Source organism: Meleagris gallopavo, chromosome 1 (genome assembly GCF_905368555.1).
Source record: "Meleagris gallopavo chromosome 1, MGAL_WU_HG_1.1, whole genome shotgun sequence".
Classification (NCBI taxonomy): Eukaryota; Metazoa; Chordata; class Aves; order Galliformes; family Phasianidae; genus Meleagris; species Meleagris gallopavo.
In genome coordinates this window covers 41,072,986-41,094,422 of record NC_139404.1, presented here as the reverse complement: position 1 = coordinate 41,094,422, position 21,437 = coordinate 41,072,986, and the positions used below count along the sequence as shown (strand labels likewise).

The window sequence follows — 21,437 nt, the reverse complement described above, 5'->3', positions numbered from 1 at the left end:
CCATCCAGTCAGTAAGATAGGCTGTAAACATACTGATAAAATGTAAAACCTTTATTATTAGAGTTTTCTTGATAAAAGCAGTTTGTGTTTTGTAATGGTGAATAAATTCACTTAAAAGTAGTTCAGTGGACTGTAAACCTTTGATGTTTTGTTGTTCACTTCTAATAAAATTGAAGATTTTATCATCTGATATTCAAAATAAGTTAATTTTCATATGGTAAGATCTTCTTGCAAGCTTTCTAATAGTAAGTATGCAGTAAATTACAAGAATACTGATGTCTTGTCAAGGCAGTGGTAAAACTCACCTTCATCGAGTAAGAACTGAATCATGGAATCATAGAATCATAGAATCCTTAGAGTTGGAAGGGATCTTTGGAGGTCATCTAGTTTAACTCCCTTGCAATGAACAGAAATGAAGCAGTAAATGAAAAACTACCACAGCAGCAATTGAAATAAATCTTTAAAGGTTTTAGATTTTTCAAGTTATTTCAAGGAGAAGAAAAGTTCTGTACTATCCGGGTGATAACAGTTATGTTATATTGCTTCTGAAACTGTTTTCTAACACTTCACTCACTAAAACCCATGCCCTTTTCTTTTCTTTCTTTCTCTCTTCCTTTCTTTCTTTCTTAATGATGAAGTGAAGACGTCTTACAGATTATTGAAGTATGTCTTGCTTCAAGGGAAGGATCCAGCAAAATACTTACGCTGAGATACTGTGGAGTATATGAGCTATAGGTCAGAGAAGCATTTTGCAGCTTTGATACAACTAGATTATACAACTGTGTATCTAAACCTCATTGTATTTAAACCCAGATGTGCAGCATTGACCATTATGTCCTTACAGGGATGATCAGAAGGGACCTCAGCAGGTTTGACTGATAAAAATACCAGTGTTTCAGGTCCTGTGCACAAGCCCTGAAGTAAAGAGATGATATCTGCTGGCCATCCATATTGAATTACAGGGTTGTGTAACATATAATGTAATGTGGATTTAGCACCACATTCAACTCATTTAGTTGAATCTGACTGATAAATCTTGCTACTTACATTGATACTGCACCATAAAGCACCCACATCAGCCCAGTCTTTAAACATGTGCTTAACTTTGCAGCCTTGTGATTAAGGTTGTGGACTGGGACACAGAAGAGCTGGGTTCAGTTCCTGCTCTAGTGCAGTCATCCAGAGGGATACAGGGTAAGTCACTTAGGCCCCAATTTTTTTGAGATGTTTAGGCTTTTCTCTGCCTAGCCGTGCAATACCTACCTAATTAAGGTATTAGGTATAATTTGCAGTATTAAAAAAAAACGATGTACAATTGGTTTCAATGAATTATATCACCACATTTTTAAAGCTTGTGAAGCCTAAGCTTCCATGTGTCTTTTACAATGTGAATTATCAGTGTAGTTCTGTCTCATAGAAATTTTGGGAGAATGAGTACTTACTACTATTACTACTATTGTATGTCTTGTACAGTCTTTGATAGGCCCACTCATTTTGGAATGTTGTTGTTACTCTATTTCTCAGTTTTCATCAGATCTATTTCCTTCTATCCTGTTTTTTTGTTTGTTTATTTGTTTGTTTTTAATTTTTTTTCTTTTTTTTTTTTCAGTAGAAAGTAAGTCCTTTGTGTTTGTAACATTATGTGCATATACACGGTGAACCACAAGAGATGCCAGAGTACAAATTGGGAATGTAGCTGCTTCTGCAGGACAAAGAATATTTCTATCACATGCTTAAGCAGGCAGTATATGAAATAGGTAGTTATACCACAATATTTGTCTCTGTGAAGTAGCATTGTATTCTCTAAACTAGTAGTTTATTCAGAGCCTGGTGTAGTTTTTGATCAATTGCTGCTCTAGTGCTTTCATTGCATTGTCATATTGTCATGAAAATAAAACTCAAAAAGCTGTTTCATTGCTAACAGTAGCCTACAGACTGTAGGGTAAATGAGTTCAATAGGTTCTTTGTCTGGTCCATCAGTAGTTGTCTTTTTATTTATTTATTTATTTATTTATTTATTTTCTGTGTAATTTTTTCTTATTTTTCTTAGATTCAAGACTTCAAATACTCTACTCTTAGGATCTTCATAAATTCTTTATAACCAAAGGTGGTGATGATGATGTTCTGATGTCCTCTTTGTGTGTGTTTCATGAATAGTAAAATAGGAAATAGACCTAAATAGGAGCAGATGGTACCATAAAATCTGATGCCTCCTGCACTGCTTATGAAAGTTTAACTTTTCTAAAATAAAGCCTATTCCCTGAGATAAGCCACCTATTAAGTATATGTAAATTATAATGTATTTTGATAGACTCTTGAAAAAATCCTAGAAAGTTGTCACTGGGTATGGAAACCGCTTAGCTAGAGCTGAGGATAAATCCAGAATTTACTTTTGAGCTGTGCTCAGCTTCTCTCTCATCACATATGTGATTTGACTGATTAGACACTTTACTAGCTCCATCTTTGACCTGTTGCTTTGTAGCCTGCTTTGACAAAGAAAATCTCAGGTGAATTTCTTTAGCCATACAGTGTTGCGATTAAAAGACTTAGTTTGGGTATCCAGCATAGTACTCTGTATTGCATCATAAGAGTTACACTTGAAACCTACTTGAAAATTAGGTAATGTCTTTCTAATTGCTGTTATCTAGACTTTGTTTTAGCTGTAGTCCTATATGTTCCTCATCAGCACAGGTGAAATTTGGCTCTAAACTGTCAGTGCACTTAACATGTGAATTTTGCTTGCAAGTAGTTTTGCTGGTGGAAATAGATGGAGATACACCCTGAAATTAGAATTGTATGTGACCACTCCTGGGAATACAACCTTGAAAAGAGGAAATGTTTTACATGCCTATAAAAGAGTTGCGTTCTCAAAAGTCTTTAGCAGGAGCTTGTGAGTAGTCCAGGTGGGCTGTCTGGTTCTCTGATAACTCCGTCTCACTTCTACCTCATGTCTCTGCCTAGAGTCTGGTAGAAATGGGGCAAGGTTGTTGTTTGCTTAGCTGAATAGGATCACTGTTCTGCCCTTCCCAAGCATCTGGAGTGTATGTAGGAAAAAAAGAAAGTCTTTTGAAACTGCACTGTAGGTTGGATGAAATTCAGTGTTGTAATACCACAGCATGCTCTGTATTTCCTTTATAAATTCAGGTTTTCTGCTATGTTACAAGTCCAAATTCAGAGGTTTTTTTAGGAAATAATGATTGTACAAAAGAAGTTTGTTCATATGCCCAAATTTTTACACATGCAAAAGTAATGACTCAAACAACCAACTAGATTAGGTAATGATTCACTTTAGTAAAGTTTGCCTCAAAACATTTCAGTGCTTTAGGAATAAGTATCTCAGGGCTTTTCTGATCTTACAAGATTTATGACCAACATCCAAGTAAAATCAGTCTTTATATGCAAAGCTTTGCAATGAATAATGCAAACTTGAAGGTATTAGGTGGATGCATATGAGTTATGTCAGACTGTGACTTTCTTCACTCACAAAGATTTCTACTTTGTTCCTTTTGTAGGTGCCTATCTTGTGCCATACTTAATCTTGCTACTGATCATAGGGATTCCGCTCTTTTTCTTGGAGCTTTCTGTGGGGCAGAGAATCCGCCGAGGGAGTATTGGTGTATGGAATTATATCAGCCCTAAACTTGGAGGAATTGGGTTTGCAAGCTGTGTAGTAAGTTTTTGTTTGTTTGTTCATTTGTTTTTAACCTTAATTCACTTCCAATTTGTATGATTTAGACTTTCTATTTTCCTACAAGGAAAAGGCACTGACCTGTAGCTAGGCTATAAGGTCAATTTACACTGTTTAGGAAGTTCTTAAATTAGTACAGTAAAAATGTTTATATGGATGTACTTGTAAAACCAGTTAACTTGTATTTTACCATTCTTTGGAGATTAGGAACTTGGGAACAGATTAGGCTTCTGGGGGGAAAAAAACAATCCTGTGAAAATATAGGTGTCATAAGATAAATACAGAGAAAAACAAAAGTGAAGAAGTCGTCATCAAACAAGGTTTAGTAAAACAACCCATTCAGTTCTTATTCTGTCTTATTTTAGCGAAAATTAAGTTGCATGTCTCACCTTCAGAAATCTGCAAAGGTATAATGTCAGTTGGGTGTTTTTTTTTTTTATTTTTGAATTAAAAAATGTAGTTCATAAATCTTACTTTTTTTGGTATGTCTTTTTTTTTTTTTTTTTGGTCTTTTTAATAGGTATGCTTCTTTGTGGCCCTGTACTACAATGTCATTATTGGATGGAGTCTGTTTTACTTTTCCCAGTCTTTTCAGCATCCATTGCCATGGGACCAATGTCCTCTAGTTAAAAATGCGTCCCATACATGTAAGTCTGTTAACGTTCTTTTTTATCATACAAACACAAGTCCAACACTAAGTAAAACCAAGACTTTCTGCTGAATTTCACTGGATTTTCATCAAGGCTTATTGGGAAAAAAATATGAATTAAAAGTCTGCTTTTAAAACTATCTCTTTTTATTGCTGGTTATTGTTGACCTAACCGAAGAGAATGAAAAGAGATTTTCTCTTTATTGTCTCAGTTTTTTTTTTCTGAAATGTTGAACAGTTTCCTTCTTAATTCTCTACTGTCATTTTGTCATCACATCAAGTTTGAGATTTTCAAACTAAAAAGAGAAAAAAATGTGCTTTAAGCAGATATTGTGGGAAAAGGTGTTATACACAAAGCAGGTTTTGCATTTTAATAAGAAAAAATACAACAACTAATCTAAGACAATTGCAGAGGTTTTGGAAAAGAACATTGCAGTCAGCAGCATTTGTAATAAGTAATAAAATCAGGTTACTTAGTATGTTGCAGGAAAAAAACCCGTAAAATACAATTTCTCATAACTTTCTGATTTTGATACTTCTTTTCATGGTGAAAAACAGAAGTAGAAGAGTTGTTTCTCCATTTCTTTTAGTATGGCATACATCCTGGCGATAAAATAAGAGGGATTGCACTGCTAACAAAGCAGAAAATGGAAAGCTGTAAACATCAATGAAATTTATATGGTTAAAGCACTATTTGCTTTGTACCACCAGTAACAGTTAGATCATTAGTCTTTTTTTTGTTGTTGTTGTAATATGTTTTATGTGGAAGTGTTATGCAATAGCACAAAAAGTTTCCTATACTTTGATTTCAGTTACGATAATTGCACACATGGGATTTGTCTTGCTTTTCTAATATGAAATGTTTATTTAAATCAGATCTTAAATTTTCATTTATTATCTTTTGTATTCCTCTCCCCTCCTTTAATGAATACCATAACCACGGATATTTGAAAAGCTGTACGATGTTTTTAAATGGTCTTTGCAAGAGTTGCTTGCTTCAGTTATTTGCAATAAATAATCAATATTTGTGAATGTTGGCACTCATTACAATCGGCTGTATTCCACAAGCATTGGACCACAAGACCATGGTTGAGCCACAATTTTTGTCTGTTTACGTGTTCTTATCCTGCCCAAATGGTAAGACAGAGTTTTTCAGCCTAATTTCAGGAGAGGTCATTTAAACTAAGCTAAAACACAGAAAAGTATTATATTTGATATCATCCTGACACGTTTGACAGTTTATTTTGGTGAAGATATGATGCCTGCTGTATTTTTCCCTTGTTTTGTTTAATCACCTTCACTCAGGACCTAGCATAAAAATATGGTTGATTGTAAAAAATAATTTACAAAAATGTCAAGTATTTTTTTAAAGTAACTGTTGGAATGCATACACCTTTCCTAAGAACGCAAGTGTGAAGGAGTCTTTTTTTCGTTTCCTCATCACTTTAATATTGCTTTGTTATTAACATTTGTAATTAAGTGTCTGTTGATTTGATTTCCATATCAAAACAGACACAGATCAGAGGGAGAATTTTCACAGACAGTAACTCATGGTTTTATATATAGAAAATCTAATGGGTTAAAAATGAAATGTAAGTTTTTATTTACTTAGCTAAAAAATTATTTCTGCTGAGGACTTGTATTGACGATAAGCAGAGGAATATGTAATACCAAAAGAGTGTTCTAAAAAGTTATATCCAGAACTTTCAATTGATAGCAGTTCCATTTTCTTTTACTCTGTGAATTCAGTTTCTCTGTCAGCATTGAAGGCATGACTGAAAGAATTGGAAATTGATAAAACTTTACAGTGAAGTGTTGGGAAAATACGTCTGTCCTAAACCAATCTTTACTTGCTAACATGTCTTGACAGTTGTGGAGCCAGAGTGTGAAAAGAGTTCTGCGACAACCTATTACTGGTACAGAGAAGCACTGAATATTTCCAGCTCTCTGTCAGAGAGTGGGGGTTTAAATTGGAAGATGACTATCTGCCTGCTGGCTGCCTGGGTCATGGTATGCCTAGCCATGATCAAAGGCATTCAGTCTTCTGGCAAAGTGAGTATGCTGTTTACCTAAATGACAAGTGTTTTACTTTGAAGCACTTAAGAGTTATTTTACTACATTTTTGTTCACCACGCCCTCTGTTCTTTCATTAAATATGTAAGAGTAGGCTGGAAGCTATGACTCACACCACTGTTTGTACAATCCCTACTCTCTTAGTAGTTAAGCATTAAAACTGTAGTAATTTCCTTGGGAACTGTAATTTTGCGGGGATTGAGATCTGAAGAAAAATCATTTTGGTTTTCATCAACATAACTATTGCAAATCACTGCAACTTGGCCTTGTTGAACTGTTAATGCAACGTGAGCTTGTGTGCTTCTGAATGTCTAGGGAATTAAGTTTCTGAGTATATCTGTAATGCTTAGCGTGATTGCAGTTTACCTCAAAATTCCTTGCATTTGCTTTTTATTGCTACTGTCATTATCCATGCTTCTGTCATTATCACAGTCAGGATTCTAGGTTGTTTCTTTGATTAATGACCAAACATCTCTTTGGATGTACATCACTTTGACTTCTTTCCCATCCAGCCAGATAGACTGGCCAGTGAATGGTTTGCTGAGATCTGTTCCTCAGATGAGATCTATTGTTAATTCCTGTCACCTATTAATTATTTGCTATTAGGAGTTTTTTTTGTTGAGCAGGAACTATCTTTGATCTCTTCAGTGTACTTTAATGTATTTTAGTTGCAGAAATGACTTTCAAGTTTAGCAGTAGAATTGTTTTACTAAACTTTAAAGCAGAGAATAAATTTGCTTTTCAGTGATGGAGAGTAAAAGATCATATTTGATTATGAAACATTGTACCATAAATATATTCTATTTGATGATACAGAAGCCCAGAATTGTTGATCTTAACATTAAACAGTAACAAAAAAAAATCTGTTAGAAACCGTGTAGCGTTACACTTCTGGATTCTCAACGCCCTGTGACATTTTGTCATCCAATAGTCAAAGCAATATTGGTTTCTTGCTTTTATGGATCAAACTAGTGAGATCTTGAATGTTTCTGTAGCTCAGAGAATATCCCGTTTTCTTTTCTTTTTTCTTTCTTTTTTTTTTTCAGTAAGCATTCCTTAGTGTTTTGACTCCATCTGTTGAATACTTTCCAGACTGCTGCTTCTCTCCTTTTGAACTCAGAAAGACTTTCTGTTCATACTCCATCTTTATTGTATCACGTACTTGAGTTAAAGTGCATTTGTAAAGGGAAACATTTCTGAAACAATCTGTTTCTGTCCTTCTCATCTTCTCCTTGACTTCTCTCACAGTTTCCCTAGAAGGCTTACAGTTTGTTATCAGCTAGTTAATGTATTGGCAACTGTAATGTTTTAATCCAGTACGGAATTTATTTGAGTACAGTCTTGTGATTTTGCTCTGTTCTGCAGGGAACATATTTTGTATATTTCTTTGTGAACAAATAGTTTTTAATTCAGCCATATGTACAAAAGATACTGAATGTGCAACTTTTGAAAATAATGTCAACTGATGTCATGTTAAATTTCTTTCTAATGTTTTTTAGATCATGTACTTTAGTTCCCTTTTTCCTTATGTGGTGCTCTTGTGCTTTCTGGTCAGAGGACTGCTCCTTAATGGATCATTGGATGGAATTCGTCATATGTTCACACCTAAGGTATGTTCTTAATGTATTTTTTTTTTTTTTTTTCCCCAGTGTATTTAAAGATTCAGGGGCAATTTGACTATTTGTGAGTGCTCTCAGATAAGCATATTGCCTTCATAGAAGATGGATCATTTTCCTGTTTGATTGTTTCCTGTTTAAAATATCAAGCCCTAAGGTCAGTAAGGTTCCAAGTGTTCTAAATGTATGTGTGGAGTTACCTCCCTTACATGATAGGTTCCCTGAGTTAGCTGCTTTTACAAAGCAACTGAAAGTGTTGTTTATAGGAATGAGAATGTTTAGAAAACTTGATGAATTGAGTAATGAAGAGAGTTGTGCATTTTTAATCTCGTAATTCTCTAGGATTTAAATGCTTCGTTCTGAAGTGTCACAGTGTTGACTACTGTCATAGATTTAAATAATTAATATGTCATTTTTGAAAGGATCTATTTCTTTTAGAAATAAACTTCACTTCCTTTATAGAGTTGCAGTTCTGCAGGAGCTTGCAGCCTGCCTAGGCAAATTTGGTGAAATCTGGGGAACAGAGAACAGTAATGCTTATTGACTAAGAAGAAATCTATAGCAGAGATGGAATACAGACCTCTTGAACTTTCATCTGGTTTCTCAGTGTCAGTATTCTTTCTTTAGCTAAAAAACTAGCAGTGCATCCTGAGAAGGAATCAATACTGAAACTCCTCTTCAATATCCACCCTGCGCTCTCTATTATTTCATCTTTCATGCAACAAAAGCTGCAGTTGATCCTCAGTTTATAGTTAACTTCATCATTTAATTATATATTTTTTTCAAATATTCAGATAAACAGACTTTGAAGACTTAATGTTCCAATTTATCATTGTTATTATCAAAATATAAGTTATGGTTTAAATTTGAGATTAGGAATCATGTCAAGCCAGATGGAGAATATGTAGACATAAACCTTCAGAAGTATTTTTATAAAAACCTCAGAATGTTTCTGTACTTAAACACTAACTTGGATTGTAGGCTCCCAGGAAACGATCTAGGTATTCAGACTCCCCATTTTGTTGTTTCCATGCAGTCTGTGAAAACAGAGAAGCATTTTATTAAGTAAACCAGTTAGATTTGGTAAAATGAAGACTAGTCCTGTAGCACCCTCCAGTGGAATGTCTCTAGCATGATTCTGATATAAGCAGGTTGAAGTAAATACAGTAGCTACTCGAGTATTGAAATTATTAAAAAATATATACATTTGACAGGAACAAATTTAGTGTAATATAATAAAACTTTTTTTTTTTTTTCAAATGTAATTTATTTTTGGGTATTTACTTAGAAGACTGAAGAATAAAGAAGGTGTTTATTATCTATATATAACAACTGCAGACTTTTTTTTCTCAGAATAAGATAGTCTTCTGTTGCTTGCATCAGCCTTCCAGTCTTACTGTTTTTATTAAGGTTTGAGTTTTAGAAAAAAAAATAATATTTGAAGAAGTAAGGTTATAGTATTTGAAGAAGTAAGGTTATAATATTTGAAGAAGTAAGGTTTGTCATTCTTAAGTGGACAGAGACACTGGATCAGCTCAAGAAGATGAAATATTGAAGTATGCACTTCTTTTTTATGATTCAGAGTTGAGAAGGATCTTAGATATACGACTAATAACTTTAAACAAAGATGTTTATTGAAGTGTGATCATCTGCAGAGCAAATGTTTACGGAGTTAACATTTAAATTGAGATACAAAGATTAGTTATTCCTGAAATACATCACTCATTTAACTTTGGCTGGATGCTTTGAACTTGTCATAAGGGAGATTCTACTTGTGCACTATACAAATTCTGGTGACTGAGTATTTGTTTTACATGCTATATTTTTGCTTTACAGTATTTGCATGTAATAGAACTCCATATAAGCATGTGTATTTCGTATTCAATTTGTTGCTTTTTAAATTAAAAACAAAATTTAAAAAAATGCAACGTACTTACTGCATTTATAAATGGGTTTGTCTTCCCAAAAGAAATCTTAATTCTAATGCCTGTCTGTACAAGTACTGTAACAGTAATATGAGCGAGTACTACGAATTAAAAATGACAAATGTTTTCTCTGATTTCACAGTGTAACTAGCTGCTATTTCAGTTATCGCATAACTTCAGTAGTATCTCATTCTACTGCGTAGAATATTTCTCTTTACAATTTATATTGTATAAATTAAATGGAAATTCTGGTCTGTAAGTGCACATAACATTGAGCTTTATCATAATGTAAATATATTTATATATTATAGTGGGGTACAGTGGGTTGTTAGTGTTATACGATGTAGGTTGTCTTCGTGTGTTGTTGATTTTTTTTGTTTGTTTTGTTTTGTTTTATGTGTGTGTAACAGAAATGCATGTTATAGCTGACACGTATTGTATCTAATTTCAAACAGCTTGAAATAATGCTGGAGCCCAAGGTCTGGAGAGAAGCTGCTACTCAGGTGTTCTTTGCCTTAGGGCTTGGATTTGGTGGAGTCATTGCCTTTTCAAGCTACAACAAGAGAGACAACAACTGCCATTTTGATGCTGTACTGGTGTCCTTCATCAATTTTTTCACTTCTGTGCTGGCAACCTTGGTGGTGTTTGCAGTTCTGGGCTTCAAAGCCAATATCATAAATGAAAAATGTGTTATCCAGTATGAATATCAATTTTTTAATTATTATTTTTATGGTAAATTTCATTTATGAATGCATATAGATCATCAAGTTTGATTTCTCTGTTTTATTGTGTTTTACAGAAATTCAGAGAAGATTTTAAAACTTCTGAAAACAGGAAATCTGAGCCAAGATATGATCCCACATCATATCAATTTCTCAAGCATTACAGCAGAAGATTACAATTTAGTTTATGACATTATTCAGAAAGTTAAAGAAGAAGAGTTTGATTCACTAGGCTTGAAATCTTGTAAAATTGAAGATGAGCTTGACAAGGTGAGGGAAATAAATACACCTTACATGAAAATGTTATGAAGAGGGAATATTTGTAAGCATGAAATAAAATAAAGTATACCTATCAGAATCAGTACTCATCCCTACAGAAGTCTGCATGAAAATATGATTCTGTTGTGGATCTTATTCTTGTTCTGGTGAGCACTTTTGAGTTTGACATTTCCACTGATTTCTAGCATACTGTAGCCATAACATTAGTTCTCAAGAGATGGTAAATTTTTGAAGTTCTGTTTAACCACAGGCATTTTTCCAAATTGTAAGTAGGGATTTATCTATTCAACATCTCAACAATGTCTTTTAATGTCAATATTATTTAATATTATTTCATATAGATATCACTTCAGTGGAAATGAAAATAGTTAATTACTTAGTAGACATTTGTTTAATTGACATCATCCTGATTTGAAATCCTTGTGATAAAGCCTACATGTAGAGAACATTTTTCTAACTTTATTACGAAGAGACTTCAAGTTTGAAACACTGAACTCTCTGCAATTCCACCAGCATTTGAAGCTGAAATATAATTTTGATGTCTAAGTAGACATCAAAAAGTTTTGTACTATTCAAACCTTTTAAATCTGAAACAGGGATACAGAAGTGAAGTCCTTTATATACTAATAGCAGATATTAACATTGTTAATAAAGCATGAAGTTAAAATGTCACTCTACTATTACTACTAAGACTACTGCTACTACCCATGAATTATAATGTGGATTTTTTTCTGACAGGCTGTTCAAGGAACTGGTTTAGCTTTTATTGCCTTTACAGAAGCAATGACCCACTTTCCTGCTTCTCCTTTCTGGTCGGTCATGTTCTTCCTTATGTTGGTAAATTTGGGACTTGGAAGTATGTTTGGAACCATTGAAGGCATCATCACACCCATTGTTGATACTTTCAAAATTAGGAAAGAAATTCTTACTGGTGAGTTTCATAACCTTTCTTTTCTTACCAAAACAATAAGCCAAAAGTAATAAGTCTTGGTTTTCTGACTTTAAACTTTTCGGTACTTACATTGAACAGATGAGAAAATCACTGTTCCAGACTGTACATCCACATATATGCATGTTAATATGTACAAGTAGATACTTCTTCTGGATGCTACAAGAACTGGAACAGGGAACTTCAATTTAGAGAACTTCTGTTCAAAATTTCTTCACATTAGGTTCTTATGAGGTCTTCTGGAACATTTTCTATCCAAGCCTGTCTCACACATAAAGGAAACAAAGCAGAAAGAAAGGATGAAAGTGTATTGCAAATTACAATAAATCATAATGATAGAAGCAAATGAAATCTTAATGTATTATGAAATGTTTTTTATATTAAAAATCCTCTCCAGAAGAACATATTTTTCTCTGTTGAATGTGTAAAGGATCTTAAACAAGTTTTTTTTTTTCTCTTTATAATGTCTGAAGTTATTATATTATTTGAGTTATAAACTCTTCACATAGTTTTGATTACCTTGTAGCAGGTTGTTTCTTTGTTTTTACTTGAAAGATAGAAAATCAGCATAAAATATGAAAAAGTGTTTCTGAAAATCATTAGGAGAGTTGCAATGCACTTGGTATATTAAGTACAAATTTGGATTTTGTAGGAACAAAAAGTAACAATAATAATAAAAAAAACCTGCTGCTTTATCATTTTCTGGGTATGTGGAGGAAGGAGTTAACTACTGCCTGGTATGGCAGAATACTATTTTTTTCCTGACTGCTGAGTACTCAGGTAGTATGTAACACATAATAATGCAAAACATACTTTTTTTTTTTTTTTTTTTGCTTTGCGTTGCTTGGTTTAAAAATAAAATAAAATTCTTCACAAATGTTAATCAGATTATTTTTCAGGGATAGCTAATAACTAATGTGACATTTAGAAATCAGCTGTTTGCCCTAAGTATATAAGCAAATACCATGTTACATGGTCATTACTCTGATGATGGTGCATGTTATGGTAACTCCTTGTTACGCCATTTGAAAAAGCAGTATTAAAGAACTGCTTTTCTCTGGTAATGTTTGAAAGTGTTATACATGTATTATTTTCAATATTTAAGTCAGTTGTGCTTAAAGGATTACAATGTAGTGTAGTGTTTTTACGATTTACTTACAAAACTGGAATGCCTGGATTAAGCTTCATACAATATCATTGAGATTTGATAAGGATTATTCTTTCACTAGAGCTTGTGTTTAGAAACCACAAATTATCAGATTTTATGGAAGTATGAATACTCTTGCAACTTTTTTCACTATAGTTCTACTTTTCAGAGAAACCAACAAATGTGCTTAAAGTTATTTTGTGGAGTCAGTATGTGTATATGCTGAATATATGCATAATGTACGTACCAGAGTGTAATTTACAAGTAAGGGTGCATCTTTATTTTGCATGTGATGGTTTTCTAAAATCACGTACATACACCTTTACTCAGGTTCTTTTCTCAGAGTTAGTAAAAGTCAGTGTGATTAATGAGAGTACCAATGGAGAGATTCTGCCTGTGTTGAAGAATGGTCATCTCACACCGCAGTATTTAAGGAAAGCATCGCTGTTTTCCTTTCTCTACTGTATTCAATAGCAAATAACTGGAATTTGTACAGTTACATCATTCTTGATGAAATTAGTTGAAAAAAATCTATGCTTATTATGTAGGGGATTTAACGACTAAATAATATGATGCTCAGCTCACCAGTTTTCTTCATTTTATCCTGCAGTCACATTAAGTAAAATGTTTAATGAGAAAAAAATTCATTAATTAATCTCTGCTGATTAACAAGGGCTGCTCTAATATGGCAGTTCCAATACTTACGATTTCATTACTTTTCTGTTTCATAGGGAGTATTTAGAATTCCTAATATTCTCAAAACTAAAATCAAAATAAGGAAAATTATTTCAACTTTGAGTAAATGGAATAATGTGTTGAATTACATCTTTACTATTTCAAACTCTCTCTTCATTTCCTCTTTTTCTATGGAAAATTGTTGTTACAACTCATATTTCTGTCCTTCATTCCAGTCATTTGCTGCTTGGTGGCATTTTTTATTGGCTTGATCTTCGTGCAGCGCTCTGGAAATTATTTTGTCACAATGTTTGATGACTACTCAGCTACTCTGCCCCTGCTTATTGTGGTGATTTTGGAGAACATTGCAGTTACCCGAATTTATGGAATAGAAAAGTAAGTTAAAGGAAGTACATTCCCCTGTTCATATCAAGAGTATTCATTGCAATACTTACTACTGTTATAATTCTAAAGCACCAACTATTTGCTATGAACACATGAATTCAAGTCAGTAGAAAGATATCCTTCTTTGTAAACTAACTGTAAGACAAAGATAGAAAAGCAAAATAAAATGAGCACAGTAGGAGTTAAGAATGAAAACAGGAATTTATTTTTGCAATTATTTCTTGTTGGTCTGTATGATTATAAAACTGTTATTCTTGGTGCAGTAAAGGAGTCAAAGTGGGTCATTCTGGACTAGAATCAAGTCTAAAAAGAACAAGTTTGGAACAAAGCATAGTGTGTCAGGTGAAACCCATAGAACAAATAGAGAATGCAATGAAAGAATCAAAATTAGAGGTAGAAAGAAGAATGGATGGGCGAATATCAGGAATTTATATATGTAAAGGACAGTAAGGAAAGGATTTGAAGAAGTCATAACAGTGGTCTAAGCAGCAGATGAGGAGGAGCATTTTGAACAAATCTGCAGTATTTTGGGTATTCTGAGAGAAATAAAGCAAACTTTAGTGGCTGTAACAGTAAGAAGTTTTTCATTTATTATTTATTATTATGGGGTGTTCTCGCACTTAAATGTTCTTTGCATTAGTTGTGAGGGGAAAAATAGGAAATTATAGCAAAGAATAGGATGAAAACTTAAATGGAGGAAGCATGTTTGATAAAAAAAGCTCAGTCTTCTAGCAGTGGTGACTGAGGAGAGGAATGAAAGCCATTGTATCTCTAATGTTTCTACATAATTTGACAGAAACTGTAAGAACATGAGATTGGTGGCTTATAAGAAATATTAATAGAGTGAAGAAGGTGATGAAAGACTTTGAAAATGAAGAGAATGGATTTATGTTTCATTAGGTGTAGAGCTGGGGAATGTGGAAAGAAAAGGCAATCTTTAGAGGGCACAAACCCTTTCCAAATTCAGCTTCTTTTTAAGGGTGTGTTTCAGTATGGCGTAAACAAAAAGTAGAATACCCCAAACTATGTGGTTCAAAATTTCTTTCAGTGTTTATGTGACAGTAACGTCACATGTGTAACTGCTCTCAAAATGTATTTATTGCTATAAGAACTTTTTTCATGCACACATTTCAATAGGGAGTAGGACCATAAGGGAATTAAAAGAGAATCAAGACTTGTGCACGCTCCAAAATAATTAGTTCTAAAAATATTCTCTTTTTCTACTGGCTCTGGAACAATGTACTCCATCAAGAATACAAAAATAGTTTTGTTCAGATCATAACGTGCAATTTTGAGGCACAAGAAGGCAGATTTAAAACTTCACAAACTTTTATTTCAGCAGCTTATATGATGCAAACCATAACTTATGTATAAAGATGTTCTTTTACACTGCAGTACACATATGGATTCTAAATTATTTTTGCAAAATCTGTAAGATGTGTTGTTTCACATGTGCTCAGAAGCGATGGCACACACCTCAGCAAGCATTAGGCAAGCATTAAAAAGATTTTTGTAAACTTCTGTAAATGAATCTTTCCAGAATGGTTTAACAAGCTGCTCACATGTTAAATTTAGCCTACTACATTCTCCCTTAAGGCCTTCTGAAGAGGGCAGGAGGGCTAGTATCTTCTCTGGCCTGGCAGTTGCCAAAAAGAGCAGTCCTGCTGCTTTCTAATGCTCAGATTGACAATGGGTTAAGGAGGTGTAGCTGAATAGTAGCCATGACTAGGTTTGTCCTGCTTTAGAAGCAGTGTCTGCTTTTTCTTCTACCTTCATAAAAACTGGAAAGGGTCACAGGCTATGTCCATGACATGTGGCTTCATCTACAGAACTAGGTGGTCTGGTCTGCTTCTAAAATCTCACCCTTTCCACTGCCTAGAGTACCTGAACTACTCATGTAGTTTACTACTCATTGCAGGATAAGGCCATTTGTATGAGGCAGAAACAGAATTTCAAGTTTCAGCCTCCATGAAAGTGACAGAAACAGAAAGGGTAATACTCAACCTTGTTAATAGAAGCTAATAGAAAGTAGCTTGGTCTTCCAATTCTGCTTTGATGTTTACTTCTACACAAAAGATTATTCTTCTGAAAATACATGGTAACACACAGTATCGTTTGAATTCACAAACTAAGTGAGCCTGTGTTTCAAAGGAGTAGTTGTAAATGTGATTTAATTGGTTAGTAAAATTACAGGTATTTCACTGTTTCTCTCTGCTCACCAAAAATTATTCATTTAATGCACTTTAAGATGCCACTAGTCTCAATTTTCTCTTCAGCAATCCAACATTATAACTTGGATGAGGCATTAAACTTGGAACCTAAACTTTTATTGACTAGAAGGGCATCACACTATTTTACTGTATTAGTTACAGTGTATTATGTCTGAATCTTCAGTGTTCAAAAGCTAGTTTACTGAGTCATTACACTGTGGAGTAATTTTTTGCTCAATTTTTCAGAACTGTAATAAAGTTTTATTTTTCATGCCTTCCAGTCTGCAGGCATTTCTATACATACAGCTTGTCTATTCTTTCAAATTAGATACTGTCTGCTACAACATTTGAAATCTCAGAGGCGGCCAGGGTAACGATAACCTTTTATTTCCTTCACAGATTCATGGAGGATCTGAAAGATATGCTTGGATTTTCTCCAAGCCAGTATTATTACTACATGTGGAAGTATGTTTCACCTTTAGTATTGTTATGTTTGCTGGTAGCTAGTATTGTCCAAATGGGATTAAGTCCTCCTGGCTACAATGCATGGATTGAAGATACGGTATGTATATAGTAGATGTCATTGCAATCACAGTAATCAAATATGAAGTATTTCAGAAGTCTGTGAAAAAAAAAATCAAAAGTTTTCAATTACAAATTCAATATCAGTATAAAAAATGATACAGTGATTAATAATCTTTTAAATTTTGAAGTCTTTTTTTGCATTAAAATATAACCACTTGATGTGAATATATGTGTTTTTTGGTAAATTTTGGTTTGTTCGTGTATGTTGGAGATGTTTTAAGGGCAAGAGAAGTTGTTCACTTTCACTAAATTTTATCTTACTGCAGAAAATTGTTGGTATTTCAGATACCACATCAATTTTTTACTTGGAACTAAATATTGAGATTAGCAGTGTGATATCTTTTCCTTTTTGGGAACAGGTAGTACCTGCTGTGCCTTATGTGGAGCTTGAATTTTAATCCATACCATCGTCTTAAGCTAGTCTAATAGTCTGACCTTTGAAGTCATTATGCCTTCATAATGCAGGCTTGGGTTTCTCCTTTCCCTTTATAAAATTGAATACTAATTGAGCTGTTAGACAAACTGAGAGTGTTGTCCAGTGATTCATGCTTGGAGTAGAGAGGCATGCTTGTGGGGTAGTCACTGGCCCAGTAAATAAATTACAGTTTATGTGAAGTTTAGACAAAGCAGAACAATTCCACAAGATGATCTGAAACAGTCCCTGTCTACTTCAGCTGTTAGCCTACCAAACAAAGATCTATTTTCCAGGCCTGGTTACAGATACCAGTGCATGCTGCTCTGCTGTTTTAAAGGATAAGGGAACTACAGGCAGATTTAGCAGAAGGCTGAATATGAAAATCCTGATTTGGACTCTGCTTCAGTGCTCTGAGAATGTGAGAAACTTTGGGATGGCAGTTTAGTACTGCTTCCTGGCAGCAAAATACCAATCATACATTCCATGATTGTTCAACTTCAAAACCTTCAGCGATGCCCACATTGTGGATGCAGGATGACAAGTAGATTAGCATATATTTGAAAACTTCAGGCCTTAGTGAGAACTGCAGATTTGCTCTTGTTAAAGTAGAGATTTATTTAATCTTTTTCTCTTTGCGTTCTCAGGCTACAGAAGAGTTCCACAGCTATCCAACATGGGGAATGATTGTCTGTATATCTCTGATGGTATTAGCCATACTGCCTGTCCCAATAGTCTTAATAGTGCGCCGCTGCAACCTTATTGATGACAGCTCTGGTAGCTTGGCATCTGTATCCTACAAAAGAGGTCGGATAATAAAGGAGCCTGTTAATCTTGAGGGAGATAATACAAGTCTAATTCATGGGAAGAGTCCAAGTGAAGTGCCATCTCCGAACTTTGGGAAAAACATATATCGAAAGCAGACTGGATCACCAACTCTGGACACTGCTCCAAATGGACGCTATGGTATCGGATACTTAATGGCAGATATGCCTGATATGCCAGAATCTGACTTGTAATTGCAAAAAAAAAAAAGTTCTCTGTTTTTCCCCTAAAAGAGGCGGTCGTATTCACATACTAAGGTGCAATCTCAGGTGCTCCCTAGTGACAGACTTCAAGGTGTTATGACTGTCTGTACAGGTTGAGAAAACTGCCTTTGGATTAATTTTCTGAGTTTCATTTGCACTGAGGAAAAATGGAAAATCAGTGGCAGCCTACATCTGCCAGTGTAGCTGAGAATTTTTTTTTTATTAATTTCTAATTTTAAAGCTTTCCAACACTGAAGCCTAGATCCCACTTAAATGATGTAATATTTCTGAGGTAATATAACTGATTTTTTTTTTCTGCTTCCAGATTAACCCCCCAGTATTAAAAGTGAGCTCTGAAGAAGTTCACCAAACCCATGTTTATGCACACATTTGTATATATCTTATGTAGATAAGCTGTACTTATTTTGTTAGCAATGATAATTACCTAGGCTATTAGCTAAGTAAAAAAACCTGCAAACTATTTTCTTATGTAATATCTGTATAGAGCAATAGTATTAGAAAAATCAAGGAGTAGACTCATGGGAAGGCAAGAAAAGATTCCCTGTTCACTGGGGACTACATAGACTGTATTTGTATACAAGGGCTGTTAAGAAATTAATGCCTCCTATTTTATTATAATGGCCAATGGCATCAGAAGTGGATGTTGGTGGTGTGGCAGCAGAGGTTGAATCTTCCCACCAGTAATCAGTTACATTTTGTTGTCATGTGACAGCTGCTGAGGGGCATTCTAACAAATGGCATCAGACATGAAAGCGCATATGAAGCGAAGGTGTGTCACTGAAGTTCTCCATGGGAAAAAAAATGGTACACATTGACCTTCCGCAAAGCTTGCTGAACATTTATGGAGATCAAACAATGGATATGAGGATATGAGCACATTGAGGCTGTGGGTGGTGTTTCAGGAATGGTGATAGAAATGTGAGAAACAGGCCATGTTCTGGATGGCCATGCACAAATGCCATACCACAAAAAGAAGAGCATCTTGGTCAGTGCATCTGTGCAAATCAGCAGATTACAACTAGGGAACCATGTATAGAGCTGAATATTAGCTTTAATGCACTGGAAACGATGGCGGCAATATTGAAATATCACAAAGTTTTCACCAGATAAGTCCCAGAAATGGTCACAGCAGAAAAAAAGAAAACCATACTCAAATTTATCAGGACAAACGCTGAAGTTGACACTGTCTAGGATCACATCACTACCGGTGATGAGATGTGGAATTGCTAGTATGAGCTGGAGTCAAAGCAGCAGTCTGCAGAACAGTGACATATAGGTTCCCCATCAAAGAAAAAGCTTAAGACACAGCCTTCAGCAGGTTAAGTGGTGTGCGCTGTCTTTTGGGATGGTAAAGGGTGATCCTTCTGGACTTCCTGTAACCCAGACAAACTATCAACACTGACCACTACATAATGAGTCTGACTAAGGTGAAGGCTAAAACTTCCAAGGTCAGGCCATAGAAAAAGTTAACCTTTCTCTTAGAACATGATAATGCCAGGCTGTGCCCCATAACAGTTCGAACACACGGAGCACATTGCCAGTGGACTGTCCTACCGTACCCACTGTATAGTCCAGAATTGGTGCCTTCTGACTTCCATCTTTTCAGGCTGATGGAAGATGGACTGCATGGCCAACAGTTTCCTAGAAATTATGCCGTCATAGCAGCTGTGAAACAATGTGCCATCTTCACTGGTACAGATTTTAACAAGCGTGGCATGCAGGCTCTTGTTCATCACTGGTGAAAATGCATAGCTAACAGCTGTGACTGTGTTCAAAAACTGTTTTGTAGCTCAGAATTTGCTCTATCAGATAGCGTTATTCTCTTTGCATCTGTTGTTGTTTCTGTAGAAATAGGAGGCATTATTTTCAGAGCAACCTACGTATTTTGTGTAAAATACTTGTTTTTTTCAGTGTGAAAACAATGTAAGAGTGAGTCACTCCAAGAATCTTAAGGATTGTGCAGATTCTGCATTTTTTCTATGCTGTGTGCCTAAAAGAGACCTTCTTGATATTTATTGTGGTTATGAGATTACATATATATTATATTTATATAATATACTTGTAAATATGTATATTACTCTGTATGTAATCAAAAGTTGAAGCAAGACGGCTTTTTTAATTAGTCTCCTGTTTTTGCTTGTTCTTTGCCAATAATTTTTTCAGTCAGTAATTGCTAAGAACTGTATGCCATTACATTTTAACCTATGAATAAAGAGATTGACAAGGTATTTGTAATTTCCTTTGCCATTTATTAGAACATAGCACTGCTGAGACAATACCAGGCTATCTGAAAGAATAATACCAATTGGAGGTTCCTGAAGAACCTGAAAACAAAAATAGTAAACAAGATTGCTCTCTCATTACTAAACTACTGGACAAGGACTTTAACTATGAATACAGTAGTTTGATGTGTCAAAGTAAATTGACATGATACTTTGAAAGATAGCAGATAGTTTATTCCTTATCTCAGAAATCTTTGAAATTAGGTGTAAATTCTGACTTCACTATCTATACCAAGCAGAGGACAGAACTTAGTTGCATTTTTTCAGCGTCAAATCAATAAATGAATTACTTTACTTGAGACAAACACACATCTCAGAATTATAACCAGATAAGGATTTCTTACTGTCTTACTTTCCATCATTCTGGCCTACCTGTTTCAGAGAGCAAAAACAAACAGATTTTGTGCATACCTCTGTGTATTCTCTATCACGTATTGCCTACCTCTTGACCTTTGGCAGGGGAAGACAATTGGTGCAAGAGAGCGCTCTTCACAGTTGGAGGCCCTGGAGGTGCCTTCTGCTTGTCCACATGTGGAATAATTGCTTGGTAACACATACTATAGCTGCTTGTTTCATACCCAATCCTGAGCAAATCAAAATACTTTAGCTACTTGGTTTTAAATTCCTTATTTTTTTTTTTTTCTTTAGGATGATAAATCTGGATAATATTCTGTCTCTAAGCTGTCATGTTTTTTTTTTTTTTTTGAAGAAGATTCCAATAATTAAAATAGTAGGACTATTAGACTTAGCTGAGAGACTTTTAATTAATAA

At 34.5% G+C, this 21,437-nt stretch overlaps 1 protein-coding gene across 2 annotated transcripts in view; it reads left to right on the top strand.

Annotated features, from left to right (window-relative positions):
* Positions 1–20,612, top strand: part of SLC6A15 (solute carrier family 6 member 15) — a 34,584-nt gene extending 13,972 nt beyond the window's left edge. For both annotated transcript variants that reach the window (XM_085222158.1, XM_085222163.1), the window contains exons 3-12: positions 3,513–3,670; positions 4,209–4,335; positions 6,208–6,389; positions 7,910–8,020; positions 10,407–10,648; positions 10,751–10,943; positions 11,691–11,883; positions 13,960–14,119; positions 16,738–16,900; positions 17,983–20,612. In XM_085222158.1, the coding sequence (XP_085078284.1) occupies positions 3,513–3,670; positions 4,209–4,335; positions 6,208–6,389; positions 7,910–8,020; positions 10,407–10,648; positions 10,751–10,943; positions 11,691–11,883; positions 13,960–14,119; positions 16,738–16,900; positions 17,983–18,354 (1,901 nt within the window). In that variant the 3' untranslated portion in view covers positions 18,355–20,612. The remainder of the gene's footprint in view (positions 1–3,512; positions 3,671–4,208; positions 4,336–6,207; positions 6,390–7,909; positions 8,021–10,406; positions 10,649–10,750; positions 10,944–11,690; positions 11,884–13,959; positions 14,120–16,737; positions 16,901–17,982) is intronic.
* The last annotated feature ends 825 nt before the right edge of the window (positions 20,613–21,437 follow it).